Below are 26,586 nucleotides of genomic sequence, written 5' to 3'. Positions count from 1 at the left end.
GTGTGTGTGTGTGTGTGTGTGAGAGAGAGAGAGAGAGAGAGAGAGAGAGAGAGAGAGTGGGTGTGCACGCGTTAGTGAGGTGCGGCTGTCTTTGATGTGGGTTATCCGGCTCATTTTTGGCTGTGATGTATGATATAAGTAAAGTAAACTAGCCAATAAGTTGTTTATCTGTAAATGTCAATATAAGTTCTTGTAGTGCCTACATCTACATCTTTTTTATGTAGAGAAAGCATGGATGTCAGATGCAAAAATATACTGAACTGACCGCAGCTGTCTGCAATATATTTCATGTGTTGGTGAATGCAGCTGAGTCTGTGTTCTGAGGCTTCTTGCCTTTATTTGTTTATTTTTGAGCTATAAACACGTCTGTAGCAGAATCGCATCAGTGTATTGTATAATGACATTAAGCTACTTTCCTTTCCTGTATTTCCTGAGATATTTTTTAAATACTTTTACTTAAGTAATTTTTTAAGCAAATACTTTAGTACTTTTACTTAAGTAATATTTTGACTAAGCTACTTTTACTTGTATTGGAGTAATATTTGACAAGGAGTATCTGTACTTTTACTCAAGTAGTGAAGTTGTGTACTCTGTCCACCTCTGCTGATAAGTGCACTAAGGCAGGACTAAACCATTTCATGCAGATACAAGGGGGTGGTCGGTCAATATGGATGTTTACTTTTTGGTCAATGGGGATATTTAACTTTTACTGCCAAAACAAGTAAAAACAAAGAGATCATTAATTTTATTATTATATTTGAAATATATACTCAATGATGATTAATATTAGTTTTTTGCAGTCTAGGTTGAGTGTTTGGGTATGAAATCGGATTGATACTCATCAAGAAGGTTATTACTGGAAAGATGGACATTGAGTTGGCTGGTAGGCTAACCACCTTTTCTAACATTTTGGACATGAAGGGGGGATTTATTGGTCTCATCTCATCTCATCTCATCTCATTCTCTTGTTCGCTATGTCCCTATTGGGGTCGCCGGGTGTTGCCGCTTTTATCCCCCCTTTCGGGGGGTTGCGGGGCTACTGGGGCTAAATCCAGCTCTCACATGGCGAAGGCCAGGGTACACCCCTGGATGAGACGCCAGTTCATCCAGGGCCCTCTGATGGCAGAGGCTGCCTTGCAAGGTGCCAACTGCGCATCAGGAGCATGTTAGGGGTTCCGCCCAGGGGAGCCGGGGTTCTAACCAGCGACCTTCTGGTGGCTGGTCACCTGCTCTACCCACTGAGCTACAGCCGCCCCTTAATTTATTTATTGGTCTATAATTGTATAATGATGGGTTAACTACGGCTGTTTTAAAAGCAGAGAGAAGTGTACCAGAAGATTTATTGACAAGTCAAGTAGGGGGTTTCCTATCACAGTGAACAGGTCTTTTATGAGGTTGCCGGGGATGGGGTCCAGGACACATGTGATTGGATTGGAGCTAATGACAATTTGGGAGACACTGATTAAGTTAGCTGGATAAAACTGGAATAGGTGACTGGTGTTTAGGTCAACAGTACAGATAAGGGGATTGTTGGGAGGATTGGAGCAGAGGGACACTGCCTTCCCAGTAATATCATTCCTGAGTTGCTCAGTCATTGCAGTGAAATATCTGTTAAAAACTTCAGCTATGAAGATGGAAACTGGTGCTGTTGGGTTGTGTAAATCAATTTGTCTGTGGTGTTGAATAGAAATCTGGGGTTATGTCTGCTGTTATCAATAAGTTGAGAGTAGTTATCTGATTTAGTTTTAGAAGGGCATATTTGTACTTCAGTAGTGATTAATTCCGGGCCTGGCGGTGTATTTCTAACCTTGTACTGCGCCATTTATTGTCCATTGAACCATGGTATAAAGTCACCAGAGGAGCATTTTCTAGTCTGAAGGGGAGCAATAGAGTCCAGTGCACCAGTAAGATTCTGTTAAATTCAATGGTATGGCTATCCAGAGAGCCAAGATAAAAAGATTTTCAAGAAGAAATTTTGCGTTAGACAGGGGTGGAGAAAAAGACATTAAAAGCACCCCAAAAGAGAATGAAATGTTGGCTTTCAGAGTAAAGGAGTAATTGGAGTCGTAGATTAGTGCAACGCTGCCATTGTCCAAAAATGTTAAGGCCGGTTGCAAGTCTTGATTGAAGATGATTTATTAACAGTGATTTGGAGCTTAATGATCTAATTTTGATGAAGCCAATTTACAATGTATCACTGTTGTAAACAGGTGTAACTTTCACAGGGTATAAATTATGCATGTTCCATTGATTTCTATTTGAAGAGGTTTTTCTGTTTTGGATGAGAGTAGGGATATACATTATTTCATTGGGCTTGCCTTTACCCTTAGAAAAGCAATCTCTAAGAAAATTGAAATCACGAAGTAGTGTCCCCCTCCATAAACTCCTCTGCACTCACGTTAAAATGATGCTTTCATGGCTAAACACATGCCTAATTTGCATACAAGCGAGACAAGAACGTTTTTTGTTTTGAGCACCATCTCACACATTAATGTATTAGATACTCAGAGGGTGACACTAGAAAAGCCTGTAGTTCTTCAAAAAACCCATGACGTCACTGGTTCCTGGAAGACCAGCTGATTAGAGAACATTAAGATAGATAGATATAGATAGAAATAAGGTTGAAATAAGGTTGAAAATCGGCAAAGTAATCCCTTAAGTCTACTCTTAAAGCTAAAGAGGTTGTCTCCCTACGGAGCTAAAACTGAAAGATGGTTCCACAGGAGAGGAGCTTGAATGCTGTGCCTCCCAATCTGCTTTTGGAGACTCTAGGAGCCACAAGTAACCCTGCATCCTGGGAGCACAGTGTTCTAATGGGGTAATAGGGTACTATGAGTTCATTAAGATATGCTGGTGCCAGGCCATTAAGGGCTTTGTATGTGAGGAGGAGAATTTTAAATTATATTTTGGATTTTACAGGAAGCTAGTGCAGAGAGGCTAATATTGGAAATATAATCTCAAATATGAGTTCTTGTCAGTACACGCACAGCAGCATTCTGATTAAAGGGAATCGCAATTATCCAGCCTTGAAGTAACAAAAGGGTGGGCTAATTTGTAGCAGCATAAACTTTTTGAGAGTTTCCTAAAGGAAACATATATAAAGTAAATAGTATTGGTCTGAGCACAGAACCTCATGGAACTCCATAACTAACTTTGGCATGCAGTGAGGATTCATTGTTTAGTTGTACAAACTGAGATCGATCTGATAAATAGGACTCAAACCAGCTCAATGCAGTTCCTTTAATGCTAATGAAATGTTCTAGTATTTGAAATAGAATGTGATGGTCAGTGGTGTCAAATGCAGAACTTAGGTCCAACAAGACTAATACAGAGATAAGTCCTTCATCAGATGCAGTTAGGTCATTTGCAACTTTAACCAATGCTGCGTCGGTGCTGTGATGCACTCTAAAACCTGATTGGAAATTCTCATAAACTATTGTGATGCAGGGAGCCACACAACTGATTGGCAACTGTCAAGGATGTTAGAGAAAAAGGGAACGTTGGATATGGGTCTATAGTTGTCTAAAGCCTCTGTATCAAGTATGGGCTTTTTAAGAAGAGGTTTAATTACAGCTACTTTAAAGGACTGTGGTACATGTCCTGTTAATAGGGACAGATTGATCATGTATGGTAGTAAAGTGCTAACTAGAGGTAGAACTTCTTTATTAAACTTAGATGGGATTGGGTTGAAGAGACGTTGATGGTTTGGATGAAGAAATTATTGAAGTTAGCTGGTTGAGGCAAATAGGAGAAACGCAGCCCAGAGATATATCTGGTTTTACAGCTGTTACTGAGGGTTCTGTGTCAGAGCCAAAATTGGTACAGACTGAGGTCAGAAGATGATGAATTTTGTCTCTAATAAGTAGAACTTTATCAAAGAAGCCAATAAAGTCATTACTGCTGAGTGTTGTAGGAATACAATGATCAAGGGAGCTATGACTCTCTGTCAGCCTGGCTACAGTGCTGAAAAGAAACCTGGGGTTGTTATTATTTTCCTTTATCAATGCTGAATAAGAAACTGCTCTGGCATTATGTAAGGCTTTCTCATTTTTCAGTTTTTAGGCTTTCTAGCCAGACCAAACAAGATCCAGTTTGGTGGAGCACCATTTCTTTTCAAATTTTTGTGGTGTCTGCAGGGGGAAGTGGATTCATTAAGGCAGACATATTCTTCATTACACAGCCAGGTTTCAGAGAGACAAAATAAATCAATATCATGACCTGATATTTAATCGTTTACTAAAACAGCGTTGGAAAATAGAGGTCCACATTTAGTGTTCTTTTTTTTTTCTTGTATTTGAAACTCCTCATTTGTAACTGATTTGAGTGGTTTGGGGACAGACACAATCTCAATGGGGCTTTGGGTGGGTAACTGGGACAGCTGGAAGGGACGGTGAAAAAGTAATAAATCATTTAAGATAAATCTTATAACAGTCTATAAATCTGTGAATTCCTTTTTCAAACCGATCATCAAATTTCTTATTATTAAATGAGGATGCAAAAGAATGATACTTAGTAAGAGGACTTTGAAGAGAACTAGCCTGCCATCAATAACATTTTCAGACCTGAGACCAAATCTTGAGTGTATGAGAAACTACTGGTTTGTCTAATGATTCGGGGCATACAGTGAGTAAAGCTGAAAATAGCCAGGCTGAAAGAGAAGAAGGGGAGCCACATGTCCTTTCTATACCACAACAGAAGTTGATTTTGTAGCCAGTAGGCCATCATGTTAATATTAGGCACTCCATAATAAAATTAAAAATGTGGCAACCCCATTCCTCCTGTCGATTTGGGCCTCTGTCCAAACGTACTTAAATTGACTTAAAGGTATAGTTGGTAATGTTGGAGAGCTAGCAAGATTTGAAAGTGGCACCTCGTCTAAGCTCCACCCCCTTCTCCCCCTGCCGTCAGTGCTCCGTCCAAAGCCCCGCCCCCACAAACTTGAACGCGCATCAGACAGTCCGTCAGCAGGGCAGAGGAGAGCCGTTAGCATTGGGCTAATACAAGCTACAAAAGTAGCTAAGTTGGCTAACGTTACATATTTCATGAAAATAACAAATCCCCCCGAAGCAAAACAAGTAATTACCTGTCCAACAGAAAGACAGCAACCTCTGCATCACTTCTGGAAGTGCTACTTTTGGCTGCATTTCCTCTGCCACTGTCCTCTCTTGCTAACTCTGCTTCTTCTTCTTCAGTTGTTTTATGGCTGTTGGCAAACAACTGTTAGATGTGCATTACCGCCACCTTCTGACCTGGAGTGTGGATCTCCTGCTAACTCCATATGGAGTGTGCTGAATATATCCGGCAACAGTGACACGTGATGAGTGCGCGCAGGGAGGAGGGGGGGACAGAGGGGGGTGCAGGCAGGACGAGACATGAAGGCATCTGATTGGTTCTTTCAACTCGGACCGAGAGGGAGGGATTGGTCAGAGTTTTTACAGGCCTGCAGCTGCCACAGAGGTCTGATTTATTTTGTTCCTTTTTCTGAACACATTATGTATGGACTACTCTCAGGATGGGGAGACCATTTCACCCAGTATAAAAAAAAGTGTTTCTGAACAGGATTACCAACTATACCTTTAAAAATTGTATTTGATCAAAAGTCACAACATGCAAAACAATGCAGGTCCCCTTTGAAATGTTTTATCTACTTATCATCTTGTAATGAATGTCACTTCAGTTCTACTTTCTGACTGAGTATGAATTATCATATGCAGTAAAAGACACAAACAATATGTAAGCACTGTAAAAGGTTTTGCCACAAACTGACTGGTTTCTGTCCTGTATGATTTCTCATGAGTCTCTTCAGTCCCGTTTTTTCAATTAATGGATGTTGAAATGTCTGTATCAAGAATTTATTTTGCCAGAGCTCCTCTCCTCTGCTACCTGCTCCATCAAGCGGAAACCAGAAGTCCCACTTTAGCTTTTTTTTAACATGTTTTGATGTTCATTTTCAGGTCTAATTTTATGTGAAGCAGTCTTAATACAATCTCAATCTTATTACAGTTGTATTATTATTATTTTCACACAATAACAAAAATATGATACATCTTCTGGGCTATGAACTCAACTACAAGTTGTGAGATGGATTCCATCTCTAGCCATCACCTTCTCCATGCAAACCCTGCACACAGCCTTGATTTGCTGGCTCTCTCTTCATCTGTTTGCCATATGCAAGTAGTGAGCATTTATAAAAGTGTACTGGTATGTCTGTGTTGCTGGCAGTAGTGAGCAGATTGCCAGCTGTAAACACACAGACCCTTCGACTTTGGGTTTTGCAGATTTCTGCAAGGAGGCTGGTCAGGAGGGCCAGCAACAGTCGAAGAGGGTGGTGTATTCACTGGGGAAACTACAGAACACTGTCCCTGGTATTAGCACCACCGCTGAGCACCGGTGGACAAGCTGGAAAATTGTCTCTTCTGAGGAAAGGCTGTCGCACAAGTATGAACACTTCTAAATAGTCTTTATTTGACAAATTACATTGTTAACATAAAAGTCTGTCAGCTTTTATAGTATCTTCAAACACACAGACAGTGGTGCTGCTGGACACAGACTCTTAAGGCATTTACTATCACCTATACATTGCGCAGAATAATTTTTTTTCATGACGGTAATTAAAGGGACAAAGATACCGTATAACTGCCCAACCCTAACCTTCACAAGTATGCTTTCAGAATCAATAGATCCACAGAATATGCAATATCAACTGCCCTCCATTCAGTCTTCACAAACCTACCTAAGAACAACTACATCAGAAGGCTGTATGTTGATTTCAGATCAGCATTCAATACAATCTCAACCATGAAGCTGATTGGCAAAGTTAACACTCCAGGCTTGAGTACCACACTCTGCAACTCTACACTTCCAGACGTCAAGAGTACTATTGTGAAGCACACAGATGACACCACCATCATCAGCCACATTACAAACAATGATGAGTTGAACTCACACAATCTACTGCTCCACGTCAGCAAAACCAAGGAGCTTGTTGTGGATTTTAGAAAGAAGAAGGCAAAGACACTCCTGTCTACATCAGTGGAACTGAGGTGAAGCCGTTTTATGTTTCTCGGTATTACCATCACAGAGAATCTATCTTGGTCATCACATATCACCACCCTGGTTAAAAAAAGCACAGAAAAGGTTCTAATTCCTAAGGAAACTTATGGTACATTCAAACTAAACACAAAGAAAATATTCACCTTGTGTTACATTCCCGAATTTGATCGCAGGATTATTAATTTTTATTTGTGTTACTCGCGCGGCACCCAGCTCTGTGAATTTCAGCGTCTGGATGACTGCAGCTTCCAGCACTACCTTAGGCTAAACAGTGCCCAGTTCTCAGCTGTGGAGTGCCTGTCTATCTGTCTCCAGTGAGTGGCAGTTTCTTAATAGGTGTGTTAAATCAATAAATAGTAACTTAATCTGTTCTACCACATCATTATGAACCCAAAACAAATACATTTTGCTGTAATCTGACTGCAATAAATGGAGCAAAAGGACACCAAAAAAACATCATAATGCCATTTTGTAAACTTTTACGATGCTTGTTCCCTGAATGGAGTTTGGATCGATCAGGGATAGGCTATGCTGACATACAGTATTTCCATAATTTACCAGGTAGACCGCCTTCCTCACTGGAAATGTCCGGACATCAGCGATGTTAACATCATGACGTCAGTGTGAATGTCAATGAAGATAGACTTTCGTCACAAAACATCACGCAAAATCCTCACTTGAGTACAATATTTTCGAATTCAGTCAAATGCTTGTCATTCATGTTGCCCGAAGCGAATAAACGCAAATTTGCTTTTATTCGTGTCTTTTCATTTACTTTGTATGTAATCTAGACATGCAAATAATTTGCCTTGCGTTTGGTCTGAATGCACCACTAAGAAGGCTAAATCTTTTTCTGTGAATGCAGCATAAAAGGAGTCTCACCTAATTTCATTTTGAAACGCATATGTTATAAAAATTGTATCTTTTGTTTTAATGATGTTACTGAACTGGAAGTAATACAGACCCCACCTAGAATGATGGGTGTGCTTGAGTATGGTAACGCACCAATAAAGTGAAACAGCTGAAGCATTAGTAACATCATTACATAAAAGTATGTCAGTAAAAATGTTTGTCAATACTAATTGATGCTGCAATTGTTTTTGGTTGTTGGTTTGAGGAGACCATTGGCCAGAGTGAAAATATAGACCCGTGGGTCTGTGCACACCAGGCGTGTTACTAAGAGCATGCTTGACTTAGAATGAGACCAACCAGTTTTGTAATCCACTAGTAATCCTATTTGTCTATACAGCCAAACCATGTGCATCATACCTGTAGTTTTTCTGCAGTTAGCATAAATAATTGTTTATAAGGGACATAAATGAACATTACCAAATATATTCCTGGTTTGTTATGTTCAAGTTCTCTATGGCTTTGAAAATAGCCCCATCATAACAGCAGTCTGCTCCCCCAATTTGCTGAGGTCATCTAGTAGTACCAGGATGCGGATAAGTGAAGGGGATTAAAAGAGTCCTCTGAGACTGATGACCCCTCCATGAGGTCATCAGCACACTGCTGTTATATCCCCTTTTCTGTAACCACAATCAGCCCTCTGAAGATTAGGCAAATGTCTTGTCAAATAATGACATGGCAGATGGTCCCATCCAAATGAATTAACAGTGTCCACAGGGGTTAGTCAGATATATAAACAACTAATGTTTAGTATGCAGTTTGTAGGGTGTTTGTTAGATTTGTATGGATGAAAGGTAAAAAAAAAAAGCAATGCAGTAATCAAGAGTTTAGTTCAGTAAAGCAAAATTAAATTGATATTTTCAGGGCTTTTGAATTTTAATTCTTGGGTCTGAATATAATCGGATAATCTGTAATTCAATTCTAATTTAAGAACAAATAACCGTGTATCATTCGTTCACTTGAAATTCAGTTGAGAATCCAAAATCAGAAAATAAAAAAAAAAGATTACCTATTTCTTACTTATTATGTTTTTTTAATTTTAAACTCAGATCAAAATAGGGAATTAAAAAAATGGGCCACAGGCCAAATTTGATTTTGATATTTGGGTGGGTGAGTTGCCCATTTTTTTAATTCCCTATTTTGATTTTGATATGATTCTCACTTGAATATCAAATGAAAAATGATACACGGTTATTTTGTTTTTAATTACAACTGAATTTCGGATTATCCAATGATACCCAGACCCTCAAGCTTAAGAGCCTTTGTGAACATGTACAATAACTAGTCAGTAATTAGATTTAACCATAGACATATACACCGATCAGGCATAACATTAAGACCACCTGCCTAATATTGTGAAGGTTCCCCTTGTGCAGCCAAAACAGCTCTGACCTGTCAAGACGTGGACTTAAGACCTCTGAGGGTGTCCTGTGGTGTCTGGCACCAGGGCGTTTTATAGTGGATCCTCTGGGTCCTGTATGTTGGGGGGTGGGGCCTCCATGCATCAGACCTGCTCCAGCACGTCTCACAGATGCTCGATCAGATTGGGATCTGGGGAATTTGGAGGCCCGGTCAACACCTTGGCCCCTTTATTGTGTTCCTCGAGCTGTTCCTGAGCAGTGTTTGTGTGCGTCAGGGCACATTGTCCTGCTGGGGGGCCACTGCCATCGGGTAGTGTTGTTGTGATGAGGGGGTGCACTTGGTCCACAACAGTGTTTGGTTGGCTGGTGCGTGTCAAGTGGCATTCACATGAATGCCAGCACCCAAGGTTTCCCAGCAGAACATCGCATTGTGATGAGATGATCAATGTTATTCACGTCACCTGTCAGTCGTTTTAATGTTGTGGCTGATCGGTGTATATGTGGCGAGGTTAAAAAGATCTACAATTAAAATAAGTTCTTAAAATGTATAAAATGCCGACAACGCCACCTAGGTTGAAAGAGCCTAGGACTCTAAATCAAAAAAGGCAACACAGGTTCTTTAAAATCAGGGTTGAGCAGAGTTAAAAAAAACACAGATCGAAATAACAATTAAATACAAGGGTTTATTATAATAAGTGATAAAATAAAATAAAAACCCCAGCCCAAAGTCTCTTCCAACAGTCCACTCCTCCTCTGGACTGGTTTACTCTAAGCGGAGAGTGGCAGACCCCAGGCCTTGACGACGACGACAGGCAAGCAGTGATTTACCGGTGGGAGACACATAAAAGAGAGAGAAGAAAAAACCCGGGTAAATAGGCAGATTAAAATCGTATAAAATGCCAGTTAAAATCCCGATTAAAAACTGGGTTAAAACAGACAGAGAGGGTACTTAGCTGCAAGAGGGGTGCATCGTGACTACACCCCTCTGCTTCTCCACGTTGCTTCCCCTCAACTGCGGCCGATGACCTCCTTCCGCCAGCTGTCCACCCTCCGGTCCCGCGGTCCACCACTCGTTACTCGCCGGGCTGGAGTTATAGCCAACGGACACAGACTGCTGCGCGTCGGCGTGTGGTGGTCTCTTTCCACGTCTGGCTCTCCACTGGGGTCCCCTGCCTTCGTTCTCTCTGCCGCACGTTACCTTCCTGCTGCTTGAATAAGAAACACATCCCCTGCGCTCACCACCTGTGGCACCTGTGTTACCGCCAGGAGAGTTCGTGTGGCGTTCAATGTCTGTTTGGACATATGAGTTCTGTATGCAGTTCACACGACTAAAAACAACAAAACACTGCAAACCAAGCAACACAGCAAACAATATCACAACATGCAAAATCTCCACACTGACCCCGTCACATATACTTAGACGCTGCATTGACACGCTGGATTCTACGTTGACGACACTGCCATATTGTAGATGTGAAAACTGTGGGTTTTCTGAATAAAAAGCACTAACGTTTACATTCAACTGATTTGATGAATCGTTTTTATATACAATGATTTATATTCATTTAAGTACTAATTATGACAATCATTGAGACAAGAAATGGACAAAGTCTGCAAATCAAAATAAGACACTGCAACTGGCAGCGAGTCTGCTTTCTTTTCTTTTAGCAGTGAAGTGATATACTCCATGACAGAAAATCATACACTTATTTTTTTGTATACAGTAACATTAGTACTTTATTTTGTGTCAAAAATACCGTATCCGTTTGTTCCAATGATGTACGTGTATATTTACATACCTGTATATAGCCAGGAAGTGAGATCCGATCTGCATGTTAAATCCAGGTGTGAACTGATGGGCTTAAAGCTGTCCCCGTGTGATTGGATCACTCAGGATGGATGTTAATACCAAATGTGAACAGCCTATCTGTTTAACAAGCAGTCTGGTCAAATGGGAGGTATCGCTGTTATGTCATAGGTGTGAGGTGTCACTCCTCCCCTCTGTCTCCATCATGTATCAAACTTTACTAACTCTTAATTCTCATTGAAGAATTAAGTTAAATGAGGTTGAGGTTTACAGATTCTGTATGATGTAAAATATCACATATAAATGAACAGGGTTTTGCACATTTAGAAACATGTGAGTGATAAACTGTGGAGGACTAAACATGACTTAAGTATAAATAAATAAATGCATAAATAAATGTATAAATAAATAAAGGAATAAATAGATAAATAAATGCATAAATAAATATAAATAAATACAGGAATAAATAAATAAATGCTGAAATAAATGTATAAATAAATAAATAAAAGAATAAATGAATAAATAAATGCTTTATATTTATTTCTACATTTCTGTTCACCTACATTTATTTATTTACGAAAATAAGCCGTCCTCCGAGCTGGACGGAGAACATTGATCGCTATGCACAGCCGGCAGCCGGGCGAGTGCGCAGGGACCGTCTGCAAATTGCAATACAAGAGCAAGACGCTGCAAACAAAAATCAATAACTCCACTGTTATACAGTATTGAGACTCCAAAATCACTACACACATCAAGGGTCTCCTCATGGTCATACTACAACAGCTGTTTTGGGTAAATGTGCCTTTTGCATAATTTTGGTGATTTTTTATTGGTATTAATCATTAATATTTACCAATATTAATCAATAGCTTCACTGTTATACAGTATTGAGACTCCAAAATCACCACACACACCAATGGTCTCCTCATGATCATACTACAACAGCTGTGTGTGTGGTCCTTGTGGCTCGTAGTCTATGCTATCACGGTGGGATAGAGGACGTCCAAGGGTCCCTTCTTCTGTCTCTGACAGGATGTAAAGTTGGCGGCCGACTTCTTCCAGACCGTCTAACACTGCTAGCTCAGTTTGCACATCCATATCGGCGTTGAGCTGAGCCAAGTCATTCATCAATCTATCCAGACGAAACTGGTTCTCTAAATCATTCGCTAATGATCGTAATTCATTTGCAATCGCTCGTACAAAAACTGCCATTACTAAACCAGAACTGCAGCTAAGGGTTAGCTCAGCGGGCGGGCTGGTAGCCAACAACATCAGCGCCGCTAGTAAGGCAGAAGTAGTCGACCTGCATCGAGCACACTCCTGTAACCAATCATGCTGTTGACTGAGGTTAGGACCTCCTACCTCATTAACATATGGACACGGAAATACAGAAATAAATAAATGTAGGTGAACAGAAATGTAGAAATAAATATAAAGCATTTATTTATTTATTTATTTATTCTTTTATTTATTTATTTATACATTTATTTCAGCATTTATTTATTTATTTATGCATTTATTTATTTATTTCAGCATTTATTTATACATTTATTTATGCATTTATTTATTTATTATAGCATTTATTTATACTTAAGTCATGTTTAGTCCTCCATAATAAACATGCTTACACAAGATGCAAAATGCTATACATGGCTATCATGTTATAAACAGCAATATATTTGTACATAGTATTAGGGGTTGACCGATATTCATTTGTAGAAAAAATGAAACTCTTTATGTCAAAATTTCAAACAAGTAGTGATGGAATGAAGCAAAATACAATTTACTTAAGTACTGTTCTAAAGTACAATTTTCAGGTACTTTACTACTTACTTTATGCTTCCTCTCCTCTACATTTATTTGATACATTGAGTTAATAGTTACTTTGCAGATTCAGATTATTCAGTGTTTATAGGCTATTACTTGTGACGTGTAACCGATCAGATAGTGATGTGGGCGGGACATTGTGTGAGAGCATGCTGCATCAGAGCCAAAGTAGCACATTTTTGAATTGGTTTATTTTATCATCAATCTGACAGAAAAATCTCAGATATCGATAATCAGAAAAATGCTGAATATCGGCCCCGATAATTGTCCAGGGTAATAGGTATATTTAAAGGCACAGTAAAACTGAAACAGAATTAGTATCAATGCTTTTTTTGCTCATGGAATTGTCTGTGGATATTCTCTGTGTAAGTTAACATACAGGCATGCGGATTAGCATTTACACAGACGCAGGCACCCTGAAGGTCCTGGGTCCTGTAGTCGTATTTCTTTGTACTTTAAATTCACACTTCTTTGTGAATCCTGGGCCATGTGTGGAGACATGACACTGGTGACAGTAATCAGAAGCCGTTTTCACACAGACATGCTGCGTTATTGCCGCAACGAAGGCTCGCCTTTACACCACCTTTATTTGTTCACACTGAACCAAGCAGCTCCAGCATAAAGCCCAGTTTGTCAATTCATACAACATGCTGCCGTTGCAGAGCTAAAAGAGTTGTGACTGTACACATCATAAGGTTAAGATTGTTTTTTTTCCTTTTTTTTTCAAGGTGTTTCCTCCAGTTTCCATCTGTTAATCTAAACATTTACCCACCGAATGTTTATAATCATAGATGATGTTATAATGTGTTGTGACTGAGATTCTGACCCACCATATATAGTGGAATGTTTTTTGCTCTAAATTACATAACTACATAAGTTTTACATCAGTAAATAGAGGACCCTTTCTGGCTCCCACTTGTGGGGAGGGATGCTGTTTTCTGGGGGAAAGTTCACTGAAGTCTCAGTTGAGGGCTCACAGTCGCTGTGATTTTTTTTCAATGCAAGTTGCCAGAGACAGTAACTACAACAACACAATAGTGAAAAGAGACAAAGACATAGTGAGTTACATTTTTTTGCTCTAAATCACGTCACATAATCACTGCCATTCAACAGAGGGTGTTGTCGTCGAGGACAGGCGCTTTTTTGGGGGGGGCAGAAATGTGACGAAGAGTCGGTAGGACAGACATGATGACAGACACATTTCGACATACTGTATGGGTTACTTTAGGCTTACTCTATCTCAGCTTCCAATTAAAGACTTACCAAAGCAGCAGACAGACTGACCTATCTATCTGTGATTGCCAATTCTTGCATAACCCTTAAAACTGCGTCTTGTTATTATTGTGCATTTAAAATAAATGTTACACTGGCTTGTTAAATGTCAACATTTCAAATCCCATTTCAAGTTATATTAGTTTTCCTCTTAGATTTACATTACATGCCATATATTGAAATATTTCAATGTTCACTGTACCAACTCAGAATGCAGTGTTAAAGGAGCACTGCGTAGTTTGTAAAAGACATTTAAACTAAGAAAGATAACATTTACAATATTAATCAGGTAATAATATAAACTCAATATATTTGAAGTACAGTATTTCCATAACAAACAAGTGTCCTTAGATAGAATAAGGTCCCCAGAATGCTGTGTAAAGCTATAAAGGTGGCTATTATATGTAAACGGGTCCTGCAAAGTAAAACTGTAAAAAAAATTGTGTTGCCCTGTGAGGACAGTTTGCTTATTCAATATCTTCAGTCTTGAAAAGCAATGACTGAAGATTTTTCTATTTTGATTACAATTTCTTTCCAAAAACGACATGCCGCACCTTAAACCTGTAATGTAGTTCATCAATACACGTATGTGTATTATGCCTATCCACCTTGCATTTGCAAGGCTATAAAATACACGTTACCTGACACAATCTATTGATTGTATCTGTACCTTCAGGTCAATGTGTTTGTGTTGTTTTGAAGAGTTACTTATGCACCTGTTTATTGTTCCCAGCAGAGGGAGCAGAGCAGCTCAGAACCTAGTGGGATGGAGCAGGGAGAGAGCATTACCAAGACCTATGTGGTGAGTTATCTCTGGAAGCCATTCATTATTTTTTGTGTATGTATGGTATGTGCAAGTTTTGCCTTACATTTGCGGGATTTTTCAATTTAAAAAAACATTTAAATTGGAAATATACATCACACCAAGTACCCTATTGTGTTGTTGTTTCCAGAATCCATTCTGGTGCATTTTATTCTGTGATCTAATGTTTTGATTTGGTGACATTACCACTCATAGCATGGTAGAACACTGCAATGAAACACAGCCCAATACATCTTTTCTCATTGATGTAACACTCAGTTACGCAACAATGAGCTCACAAAATGACATGAGAGTTTGTTCAACCAAGGAAGGGAAATGTGTTTCAAGGGCTTGGGACCAGTTTGTAGATTGCACTGCCAATAATATCAAATCCCTGTGGACATTATGATATAAACTCTACTTTGTCTGTTAATATGACGGGAGCAGGAAGTGATCAGTCCTGGTAAACATTACAGTTTGATAATCTTTGCGGATATGAGGTGATTAGCAACTACAGAGCTTCTTTATTTAATGTGTAAATTAAACATTTTGTATGCAATTAGTTTTGCTGATACTTGAAATGTTACAGGATGTGTAATCTGATGCGCCAGATCCAGATCCAGAACCAGAACCATTTGGGAAGTTATCCTTAGAAACTAGAGGACTTGATTCATTGATTAGACTGATTAATTGGTTTGGCCAGTTAATTGATGGCAATAGGATGTTTTACAAACATCAGTGGAAATTGGCTCTGATAGTGGCCTTTGGCTGCACAGCCTCCACCAGCCACACAGTGTTTTTGCACGTCGGCTCCATACATGCGACTTTACAGCTAGTGGGTCCACTTTGTACTATACATAGTGACTTGAACAACATAACCATGTGACTCTCCTACGCAGACAAGTTCACAAGCACAACTCCAACATGAAGCAGCATGACAATCTATGAAGGGGGAAGAAAAAGTTATGTCCATTGTGCTAGTCTCTCTTATTCACATATGCGGTTCTGTTGTTACTTTGATGATGAAATGTCCCACAGAGTCTGTTGTATTCCACTCGTGATTCCAGTCACAAGCACAGGCAATGAGCTTGTTAATCACGGCACTAATTCACTAATTTTAACACTGAAAAATGTTGAGCATGAGAAGTTTGTGCTATCCAGCCAATAAGTAAATTACTGATAATTGATGCTCTATCATAAGAAAGTAAACTGCAGTGTCTTTTTACATTTCAAATTGGTTTAATTGTAACTTGAACCAATGCTGCTACACACATTTAGCACAGTGTGCTACTTACATGTAAACCTAGAACTGATGGCAAGCAAAAAATCTTAGAGAAAAGCATGGTTTTGATGGGTTTCATTCCAAAACACAAACATTTCTTTCAGGAATAAAAGTCGACTCATGTTTACTGTTAAACAACACAGACAATTGTATCCACAAAAATGTACTGTAAGAAAAGGACTTAAGATAGCCAATAACTCCAATGATATTTCATCATTATAAAACTGCAAAATACAGTTATTAATTTTAAAGGAAAGCTTTCATTGTGTGTTTTTGTTTCATATTGCATTGTAATAGCCCGTTTAAAGTGATCATACACTGATCAGCCACAACATTAAAACCACTGACAGGTATCGTGAATAACATTGATTGTCTCATCTCATCACAATGCGATGTTCTGCTGGGAAACCTTGCGTGCTGGCATTCATGTGAATGCCACTTGACACGCACCAGCCAACCAAACACTGTTGTGGACAAAGTACACCCCCTCATCACAACAACACTACCCGATGGCACTGGCCCCCCAGCAGGACAATGTGCCCTGACACACACAAACACTGCTCAGGAACAGCTCTAGGAACACAATAAAGGGCCCAAGGTGTTGACCGGGCCTCCAAATTCCCCAGATCCCTTTCTGCCGATATCCGATATTCCGATATCGTCCAACTCTTAATTTCCGATACCGATATCACCCGATACCGTATATGCAGGCTTTTTACACCAAAACTGTTAGGTAACAACATAACATATCTCCTATTGTGGAATTAACACATTATGCCTAATTTTGTGATGGCTCGAGGAACTCCACAAGTTTGGTGAATCCGGCATCTTGAATGATAGAAAAAGGCTAGTTATCCAGTGCGATACACTCCATGATTTTCAGATCGATGGCTTTCCGACTGGGGTGGTCCTTGTCGTAATTTTAGTTTTTTCTCAGTTGACTCTTTAAGCAACAAGTGTGTTTTTTTTCGGTGTCGGCTGTTGCTTCTTTTCATCACTTTGCTGCACAAATGTAGCCTTTGATGTATTAAAGGAAGACGCCTTGTTTGTTCTTCACATAACCAATGCTTTGCAGTCATTGCAAAGCCATAACTTTAACTTTTTAACACCTTATGTAAATTAATTTTAACAGGAATGAAGGTGCAAATGAATGTTTTTCTCATTTAGATCACAGCACACTCAACAAGAAATAACATGACCTCAATTGTTTAATGTAATGTAAATAATGTTACAAGTGCTGATGCTAAAATAAATCAACCTCCAATAATCCTGATGTATAAAAGTTTGAACGTAATGTTAAAACTATAAACTATAGCGTTGGCTCTAAATATTGAGGTTTGGGTGAGTAGTAATTAGATAATTTTATAACATATTGTACTGCTGAGATCGATAGAAAGAGAGAAAGCAAGCTTGTGTGGATGGGTGGAAGAGAGGGAGTGGAATAAGTATGGACAGAAGTTTAGAAGTGTTACAAAAACGTTCTAAGCTCAGTGTCGCTCCCAAATCCTCTGGTTGCTGTTAGTTAAGTGTCTAGTGTTTGAACTAGACTGCAGACTGGATTCTCCACCAGCACACAGATTGACAGCTGATTCACATGAACGCGGGTTGGTCCACGTTGTATAGCCAATATCTCCTGTATGATGACAGTATTCTAAATATCCTCCATAAACCATGATGATCTGGTCATGGGTCGCTTCTTAAGCCCTTGTCTGTGTGCCGTCTCCCTCCTCTCCTCCCATGGCCTGCTACGGTAAACATTACCTCTCCCTTTCTTTCTTTCTCTCCTTCTTTGTTTTTTTTTTTTTTTTTTTTTTTTTTTTGTTGTTGTTGTTTGTTTTGTTTATTTCTGTTAGTTTGTTTGTTTATGTAGGCCACTTGCCTTTTTAAATCACATACAGGGATGTGAAAATGATAAATGTGCTGCCTGCTTTTTGAATTCCCGTGCTATTCCTCTTTTTTTTTTCTTTGGTCCCGCTGTTATATGATTTAATGATTGATTCATATAGATAATCATCTTTTTTTTATTTTTTTTTATTTTTTTTATGGAGTGCAGGCAGCATGTACACATGTACATGTTTTGTTTTGTTTTGTTTTGTTTTGTATTGTTTTGTATTTGAAAAAAAAAAAAAAACATTACCAGAGAAAACTGCATAATTGGCACCTCAGGACCAGGGGCAGGTGGAACAAGCACTGCAGTATTTTTCATGATGAAAAAATTATCAATGGAACAATTCAAAATGAAGAAAACTGTGTTTTTAAAATTGTGATGTCTCACAAATTATCTTGTTAAAGGGCAAAGAATGTGAATGTCTCACACATGCACACACGCACACACACACACACACACACACACACACAGACAGACATATACTGCACATGCGCAAGATGTACATGAAATCCTGCCGTACCAACAATAATAATAATAATAATAATAATAATAATAATAATACATTTAATTTATATAGCGCCTTTCAGGGTACCCAAGGACGCTTAACAAAGTGGAACATAGAAAACAAAGAATAGATGGATAAACAAAAATACATATAAGATAAAAAACTAGAAAAGTTGATTGTTGGGGCTGGACCTAAAGCTCATAGGCATTATTAAAGAGATAGGTTTTTAAGTCTTTTTTGAAGTTCTCCAGAGAAGTCTGTTTGCGGATTTCAGCTGGGAGAGTGTTCCAGAGAGTGGGGGCTGTCACACCAAAGGCTCTGTCGCTGAGGGTTTGCAGTTTGGTGTGAGGGATGGAGAGCTGGTGTGTGCCTGATGAACGCAGTTTCCAGGACTGGGTATAGGGGTAGAGGAGGTCAGACAGGTATTGGGGGGCGAGGGAATGGAGAGATTTATAGGTCAGAAGGAGAATTTTGTAAGTGATGCGTGATTTGACTGGGAGCCAGTGAAGGCGGATGAGAGTGGGGGTGATGTGTTGCCAGGGCTTGGTGCGGGTGAGGACCCTGGCAGCGGAGTTCTGCACATACTGGAGCCTGTCCAGGGTTTTGGGAGGGAGCCCAGACAGGACTCCATTACAGTAGTCCAGGCGGGAGGTGATGAAGGCATGGATGAGGGTCTCTGCCACAGGTGATGGATTTTATGTGTGCTTGAAAGGATAGCGTGGAATCGAGGATGACACCCAGGTTTTGGACTTCCGTGGATGGGGAGATAGAGCAGCCATCCACGTACAGGAGAAGATCTCCAACCTTCTGGAGCAGCGCCTTGGAGGCCACAACCACAAGCTCTGTTTTATTGGTGTTTAGTTTGTGTTGATTTGATGTCATCCAGAGTTTTATATCGTGCAGGCAGTTGACGAGTGACTGTGGGGGTAGCTGGGTGGATGGTTTGGTGCAGAGATATAATTGTGTCATCAGAGTGTCATCAGCATAAAAGTGGAAGTTGAGACCTTGTTTGTGAATTATCTGACCAAGGGGGAGGATGTAGATGGTGAGGGGGGGTCCAAGCACATAGCCTTGAGGCACGCCTTGGTTGACTGCAGCTGGGGGGGGGGGGGGAACTGGAGTCTCCAATGGTGACAAACTGTTTTCTGTTTGTTAGATAAGACTGGAACCAAGAGAGTGCTGTATTGGTGAGGCCAAGGTAGTCAGATAGGCGGGTGAGGAGGATGGTGTGGGAGATTGTGTCGAAGGCTGCAGAGAGGTCCAGGAGGATCAGAATACTGATGTGAACAGAATCGGCAGCGATTAGGGGGTCATTGGTGATCTTGATGAGGGCAGTTTCTGTGCTATGGCATGCCCTGAAACCAGACTGAAGGGGTTCATAGAGCTCATAGTTGGACATGTGCTGATGGAGTTGGGCAGCAACTGCTCTTCCCAGGATTTTGCTTAAGAAAGGAAGGTTGGAGATCGGCTGGTAGTTATGTAAGTCATCTGATCCAGATGACTTACATAGCTACCAGCCGACCTGACTTCTTGAGGATGGGGGTGACTGCAGTCGTTTTGAAGATGGACGGTACCATGCCAGATTCAAGGGATGAGTTGATAATGTCCACCATAAGGGGGCAAAGGGCAAGCAGGCAAGACTTCACCAGAGTTGTTGGCATGGGGTCCAGAGAGCAGGTGGAGGCTTTGGCCTGGGAGACCAACTTAGCAACAGAAATGGAGTCCACAGGAGAGAAGGAGGAGAGAGAGCACTGGGGCAGGGGAACAGTGGGAGGATCAGCGATCTGTGTCAGAGGTGCATGTGGTAGGGGGGTGGCAGTGCGCCACCAGCCCATCCAGTGAGGTGTCAAGGGGACCAGAGGCCAGGTGGGTTGCCAGGATGTTGGTCAGGGCCAGTGTGTTCACTGTCTTCATGTTCCTGTATGTGATGGTACGACTTATGCGCTGTTTGGGCACATGGACAGGAACAGTGAAGAGGACAGCATGGTGGTCTGAAACAGCGAGGTCCAGGCACTGCAGATGGGAGGGAGCTGTGCCAGTGGAGCACATCAGATCCAGCGTGTGGCCTTTGACATGGGTGGGACCTTCAACATGCTGTGTGATGTTGAAGCAGTCCAGGAGTGACAGGAATTCAGAGGCAAAGGGGCAGCTGGTGGAGTCCACATGGATGTTGAAATCACCAAGCAGGAGGGTAGATGCAGACATTGAGCAGATGGAGGTGAGAAGCTCAGACAGCTCAGACAGGAAGGTAGTGGAGGCTTTTGGAGGGCAGTAGATGAGGACAACCTGTAGCTGTGCATGCCCAGCCAGAGAGAAGGCTGCACACTCAAATGAGGTGAAATTTAGCACTGGAAGTTGTTTAACCAGGATGTCGGCTCGATGTATGACTGCCAGCCCACCACCACGGCCCTTGGAGCGGGGCTTCTGTATGTAAACATATCCTGGGGGAGTGGCTTGATTTAGAGTTAAGAAGTCCTGCTGATGCTGCCATGTCTCAGTTAGGCAAAGAAAGTCGATTTTCCTGTCTGTGATGATGTCATGGATGAGTAGTGCTTTGTTGTTTAGTGAACGAGGATTCAGCAGCATGAAAGCTGCGGTGTTGTTCACAGATGCTGATGCAGGGGATGTGGACGAAACAGCGCCATTCACACAAGCCAAGGGTCTCAGATTGCTCAATGTGCGCCCCTGTGGTTGGTTTTGATGACGTTGTGGCGGTGCAATGGAGCGAGAGATTTAATCTCAGCGAAGGAGTTTGGAGTGAAGTGACAGCAGAGGTCCAGGAGCTCCTGCGCTGAGTATTTGAAGATCATTCCAGCAGCGGCAGAGCAGCGACCATCCAACATCGCCGCAAGCCAGGGGAGACCACAGTAGGGCGATACAGGAGCCAGACGGTGAATAATCCTGAGGTTGTGGTGGAGGGAGGACCAGCGGAGTAATGTTGGATAGCCCACAGAGTATTGAGTACGCCGGTTTGAAAGTTAGCGTTGCTAGGCTAACAGCGGTTTGGCAGGACTAACAGCTGATCAGCGGAGAAAGGTGAGTCTGTGGAGCCAATTGTTCAGGTGTGCAGCCTTCAAGGTTTGTAGCACAGTCCCAGAGCTTGTAGAGACAACTTGGCTTTCTTTTTTCAACAGAAAAAGCAGTTTTGCTACAGATTGAGAAGCGGCGATATTCACGCCAGCGTCCTCTTGCATCCGGGTCTCACATCCGGGTAGACACTTTTAGGACAAGATGATCAATAGAAAATATCCTTTGTTTAAAATCCTTTTGGACATTTTTTTATCTGATCTGCTGAATAATTGGTGCACCGGTTCGACCAATAAATATGTTTAGTCGCACAGATTTGGGTGCATGTGCAACCAAAATAGTGGCACCCTGGAGTCCCTTCATTTTACTTGCAGGCATCGTCATTAGAATGAGTTAGATAGTCAGTTCAGTTAGACTGTGCTCTGTTAGTGCTAATCGGCTATTAGCTTCATTGTGCTCCAAGCTATTGTTATCCTATTTACCTTTAAAAATCCACTATTGGTCGATGTCAATTGTAAACTGGAAAGTGCAGGCACTTTCAAATCATCTGTCACATCATTGGCTAACTTGAACCAATCAGATCAACAATAGGAGAGCTCTACCACTGGAGAAGTTTGGTAAATCAGTTTCTTGCTGACGCCAGTCAAGCAAAGAATGTAAAAATATTTCAGAGTGCAGTTTCTACTCGAGCTACTTCTAGATGTTTCCAGTGTCCAGTTCTCTAGAGGCAATAGTGCCTTCTGTACTGGAGGTTTTAAAATGCACAAACTACAAAAAACACACTTTGTTTTTTTATATGAAAAAGTGTATAGTTTTTGGTTTTTTTTGTTTTGTTTTTTAATCCATAGTAGTGACTACTGTGAATTTAACTCTGTGTCCCTCAGTTATGTTCGTAATATGCAGGATTTGGTGTTAAGTTAGTGATATGAGATCCACACATGTTCTTTTCAGTCAGTAATGTGGAGTACTTGCTGATTTATGTTTTGGTTTCCGAGTGCTCTTCAGAAAGACTGAAAGTGAGGAATATATCTGTAGAAAAAAAAACATGTTTATGTTTAGGTCAATAAATATTTAAATAAAAAGAACTAGTGCATACATTATACCTGGCTTGCATGCTTCTTGAAATGAGTCTCATCAGTAATTGATATTGATGAAGACTTTATCTTGTGTTCATTTAGGTTCAGTGGAGTGTTAAACTAAATTCGAGAGCAGATCTCATGATTCTTAGTGGCTATGTCAGAAAGTGTCTTTGAAAGATATGTTGGGGTCAGGTACAGGCTAGCTTCAAGGTCAAAGAGTAAAGCAGGCTTTTGAGTAAATCCATCTCCTAGTCTGTTAGCACTGTTGTTATTTACACAGACGAATCCAAGTTTGTCACACCTAGTCTGTATATACAGTACAGCCTGAACAAAGGGGGTTAAGACATTCCCTCTCTCTAATGCAATAAGTTGAAGCTGCCTGAGCCGCATCACCTGAAAAGATTAGCCCTGTTGCTCTGGCAGAGAGAGTCTGAGTCGGTGAATGTGTTCAGCAAGAACAACTAGAGTGGGAGTGCATGGGTGCTCCTTTGCCCACAAATGAAAGCAGTAATCAAGGTCAGATTCTGCAACACACCTCTTCAGCAGGATGGCTCCAGCAAACAGGTACAAGGACAGTTTAGGTGGGGGAATGTGCTGTAGTTCAAAGGCTTATAGTCTAAAGAGGTGGAAGGTCTGAACATTGGAGTGGATATGTTTCCCTCGGAGCTGTGATCTTACTGAATGGCATAGCAGGTTATTGATTATTAAGATACAGCACTGAGAGACTGAGCTAGAGCTTCTCAAAACACTAATAGAGCTGTATGATCTCCTTTATGTACTTCAGCACTGTAATGAAGTCTAAAATAGTAGTAGTGTCCTTTCAGGATGGGTATGTGTATTCGGCATATGAAGAATATGGTTGAAAAGTCTTTTGATTATTTTGAAATAAAGCTGCATTTAATGCATTTTTAAAAACAAGCTAAGACTCTCACTTACTGAGGGACAAACATTAGTACCTGTAAACTGTTAAGAACATATCCAGAACATTTAATTAATGACAAATCAAAGCTAAACACATCTGGTATGGATCGGCCTTAAAGGTGAGAATTTACTTATTAACTACTACTTAGGTGAATTACTAAAACTTTTGATTAATCCTTGGTTATATCAGGTGCTTTTATCAAGTGAAATCAATATATTTTGTTATGAAGGTGTAGCCCCTGTTCAGATATATTAGTCAATATAAAAGTGTTGATGTTTGATGAATTACTATTCATTAGCTGTAACTGTCGCTATTTTCGGTGACCACTGACTAAGCTTGCCGCCAGCGATTCACTGCAGCGCTGTGAAATGAGTGTTGCACTTCTGGAGAAGACTAATTGTTGTCAGACTAAAGGCTTTCCCTCAGTTTTTAAATTGTAGCATGCTTGAGTGGCCATTAAAGGTTAGTGCATGCACTTAAACATTTGTCCATCCCACTATTTGAATTGTTCTAATTGAAGTATTTTAGTTTTTTGCCAAATAACTGACAGCAAAATTTTTAAATGCCAAAGTCCTGTTGCTGTAACATAAGTAGGTGGTCAGTAAAAAGTTGGTGGTTTTTGTTTCATTCTATCATTACTGTTATCATCAGGACTGCATTGCATTCTTTGTGAGTCTTTGGTACAGTACATCACAATGATGATAAGATGGATATGATGATGCAACAGTATTAAAATTAGCCACACATACACACACACACACACACACACACACACTCAGACACACACACAAAATGGACGGCAGTGTTGCCACTGCTCTGCAGGTGAAATGAAAGCCACTGTGTTATTATTAAGTTCCAGCAGTCTGCAACAGCAGCTAATAGCCAGTGAGAGACAGCGGATGGGAATCGAATTCATTCCGCTAAGCTGACGCTCGTGCCCTTCGCTCTCTCCCCTCCCTCTCTCTCTCATCCCATAACGCTGCCGAGCTGCTCAGCCTGGAGACAGGCGAGAGGAGGACAGGATGAACTGAAAACAAGAGACAGAGGATGAATGAGAGGGAGAGAAGCTAAGGAATGATTAGGGTTGTTGGAGGAAGACAGGCCAGCTGCTAAGCGTTTTTTAGTGTGTGTGTGTGTGTGTGTGTGTGTGTGTGTGTGTGTGTATTTTGACTGATGACGCATGCTCGGCTCTGAGATGGCGTTAGGAGACCTGATTGCCTTCAGCGCTGTGGAGGAGGCATCCCAATCCTCACAAGGGGCCCACATGCAGTAACGTCTCCGCCGTGGCTTCTCTCCCCTGCCAGCATGTGTGAGTGTGTTTATGTGAGCATGTGTGTATGCGTGTATGTCCTCTTCTTCTTCTTCTTCTTCTTCTTCTTCTTCTTCTTCTTCTTCGTCTTCTTCCTTAGCAGCCCCTGCCTGTTTTTTATCATACTCCTTGATTCTTCACACTGGTATCATTTTTCTCCATCTTCCTGCTTTTTTCCTCCAGTGGTGATATCAGTGGTGATGAATTTGAGCATAGGTTGAGAGCTCCTTTTTTGTCCGGCCAGCATGGATTGTCTTTGCATTGTCACCACTAAGGTAAGAGACACAGCACGAGTGAATGATTCACTGGAGAGGAGATGAGGAGGAGACATGGACTGAACGCTGTGGGAGAGTGAGGCATGTAGTGAAGCAGGAGGAAAGAAGCTCTGCTTATTTATAAATGTTTGCCTGTGCACACGTGTTTTTGTCTTACCTCACCATCCTGATAGTCTTCATCACTTTCTTTGAAGTGAAAAGTCAAATGAATGATTTTTTATTGTTGCTGTAGGAGGCTTTCAGCATATATTAACTGTGGGTTATTATGGCTTGACAGAGTGAGTTGTCATATTTAGTTTGAGCGTGTATGTGTTTGAGAAAATGATTCACGTCTTCCCACACAGCATGTGTGCCAGTCAGCAAACTAGAGAAAACGAGGCTTCCTGTCTGTTGAGATATGGCAGCAGAAGTTGGGTTGAACTTCTGTCAGCTGGCTTTTGGCTTGTGGCTCTGCTGTGGCCCTCTGCTCACACAGAACACGAGCACTTCTGAAAGCTGTAGAGTCCACTTGGCTTAGGTTGTAAGCAAAAACATATTTGCACAATTTTGATACAAATCCTAATGCAGTAATTTATTTGAGAAAATCACTGAGCATGTACTGTAGACCCCCCACTGTGTAAATGACCACTACATCACTGGAGTGGGTAATCCTTTCATCATAGCATAGCAATGTTTTACTCTTGTGCTTTGACGCTGTATCTTTCTCTTCTTCACATTAGTGAAGAACTCTTCTGTTTGTGAAACTCTTATATGTAAATATTTCTCTTACATAATTATGGTTCCTTTTATGTAGAACATACAGGAGTATGCCACTATACTGTAAATGCTGTATAACCTTTGTGTTAGTTATTTAGTAACTCATGCATGTTTTTATGTGATATGTATGTCTCAGTATGCGTTACTACACCAGAAAGCATTGCTGTACTGGAAGTACCATAGCGTTTTCCATACAACACCTTTATCAGGTCAAAATGTTCATTTGTCCAGTACTTTAGTTTATGACCTGCAAAACTAGTGACTTTCCCCTCAGCCTCAGCTGTATTTGTATTTATGTTTAGTGCCAAATGCTAGCATGCTATATCACACAACTAAGATGTTGAAAATGGTAAACATTATACCTGCTTAACATCGCATGTTGACATTGTTATTGTGAGCATGTTAGCCTACTGACCATAGCTCACAGTTAATAGTGTAAATTATTCAAACAAGTTTTTGAAAAACTGAACAAAGCCTGAATCCACTGACATGATGTTTGTCCATCTGGAAAG

The 26,586-nt window shown here is 40.7% G+C and overlaps 1 protein-coding gene across 21 annotated transcripts in view; it reads left to right on the top strand.

Moving 5' to 3' along the window:
* Positions 1 to 26,586, top strand: part of dlg2 (discs, large homolog 2) — a 355,738-nt gene that overhangs the window by 81,909 nt on the left and 247,243 nt on the right. For 15 of the 21 annotated variants that reach the window (XM_084373882.1, XM_084373903.1, XM_084373902.1 and 12 more), the window contains exon 4: positions 14,963 to 15,031. In XM_084373882.1, the coding sequence (XP_084230008.1) occupies positions 14,963 to 15,031 (69 nt within the window). The other 6 variants (XM_084373890.1, XM_084373889.1, XM_084373885.1 and 3 more) reach the window with 4 other exon arrangements.

The sequence above is a fragment of the Pagrus pagrus genome (genome assembly GCF_965226575.1).
Source record: "Pagrus pagrus genome assembly, chromosome: 14".
NCBI lineage: Eukaryota > Metazoa > Chordata > Actinopteri > Spariformes > Sparidae > Pagrus > Pagrus pagrus.
The sequence above is the reverse complement of the archived record's forward strand: the minus strand, read 5'-3'. Positions and strand labels throughout refer to the sequence as shown.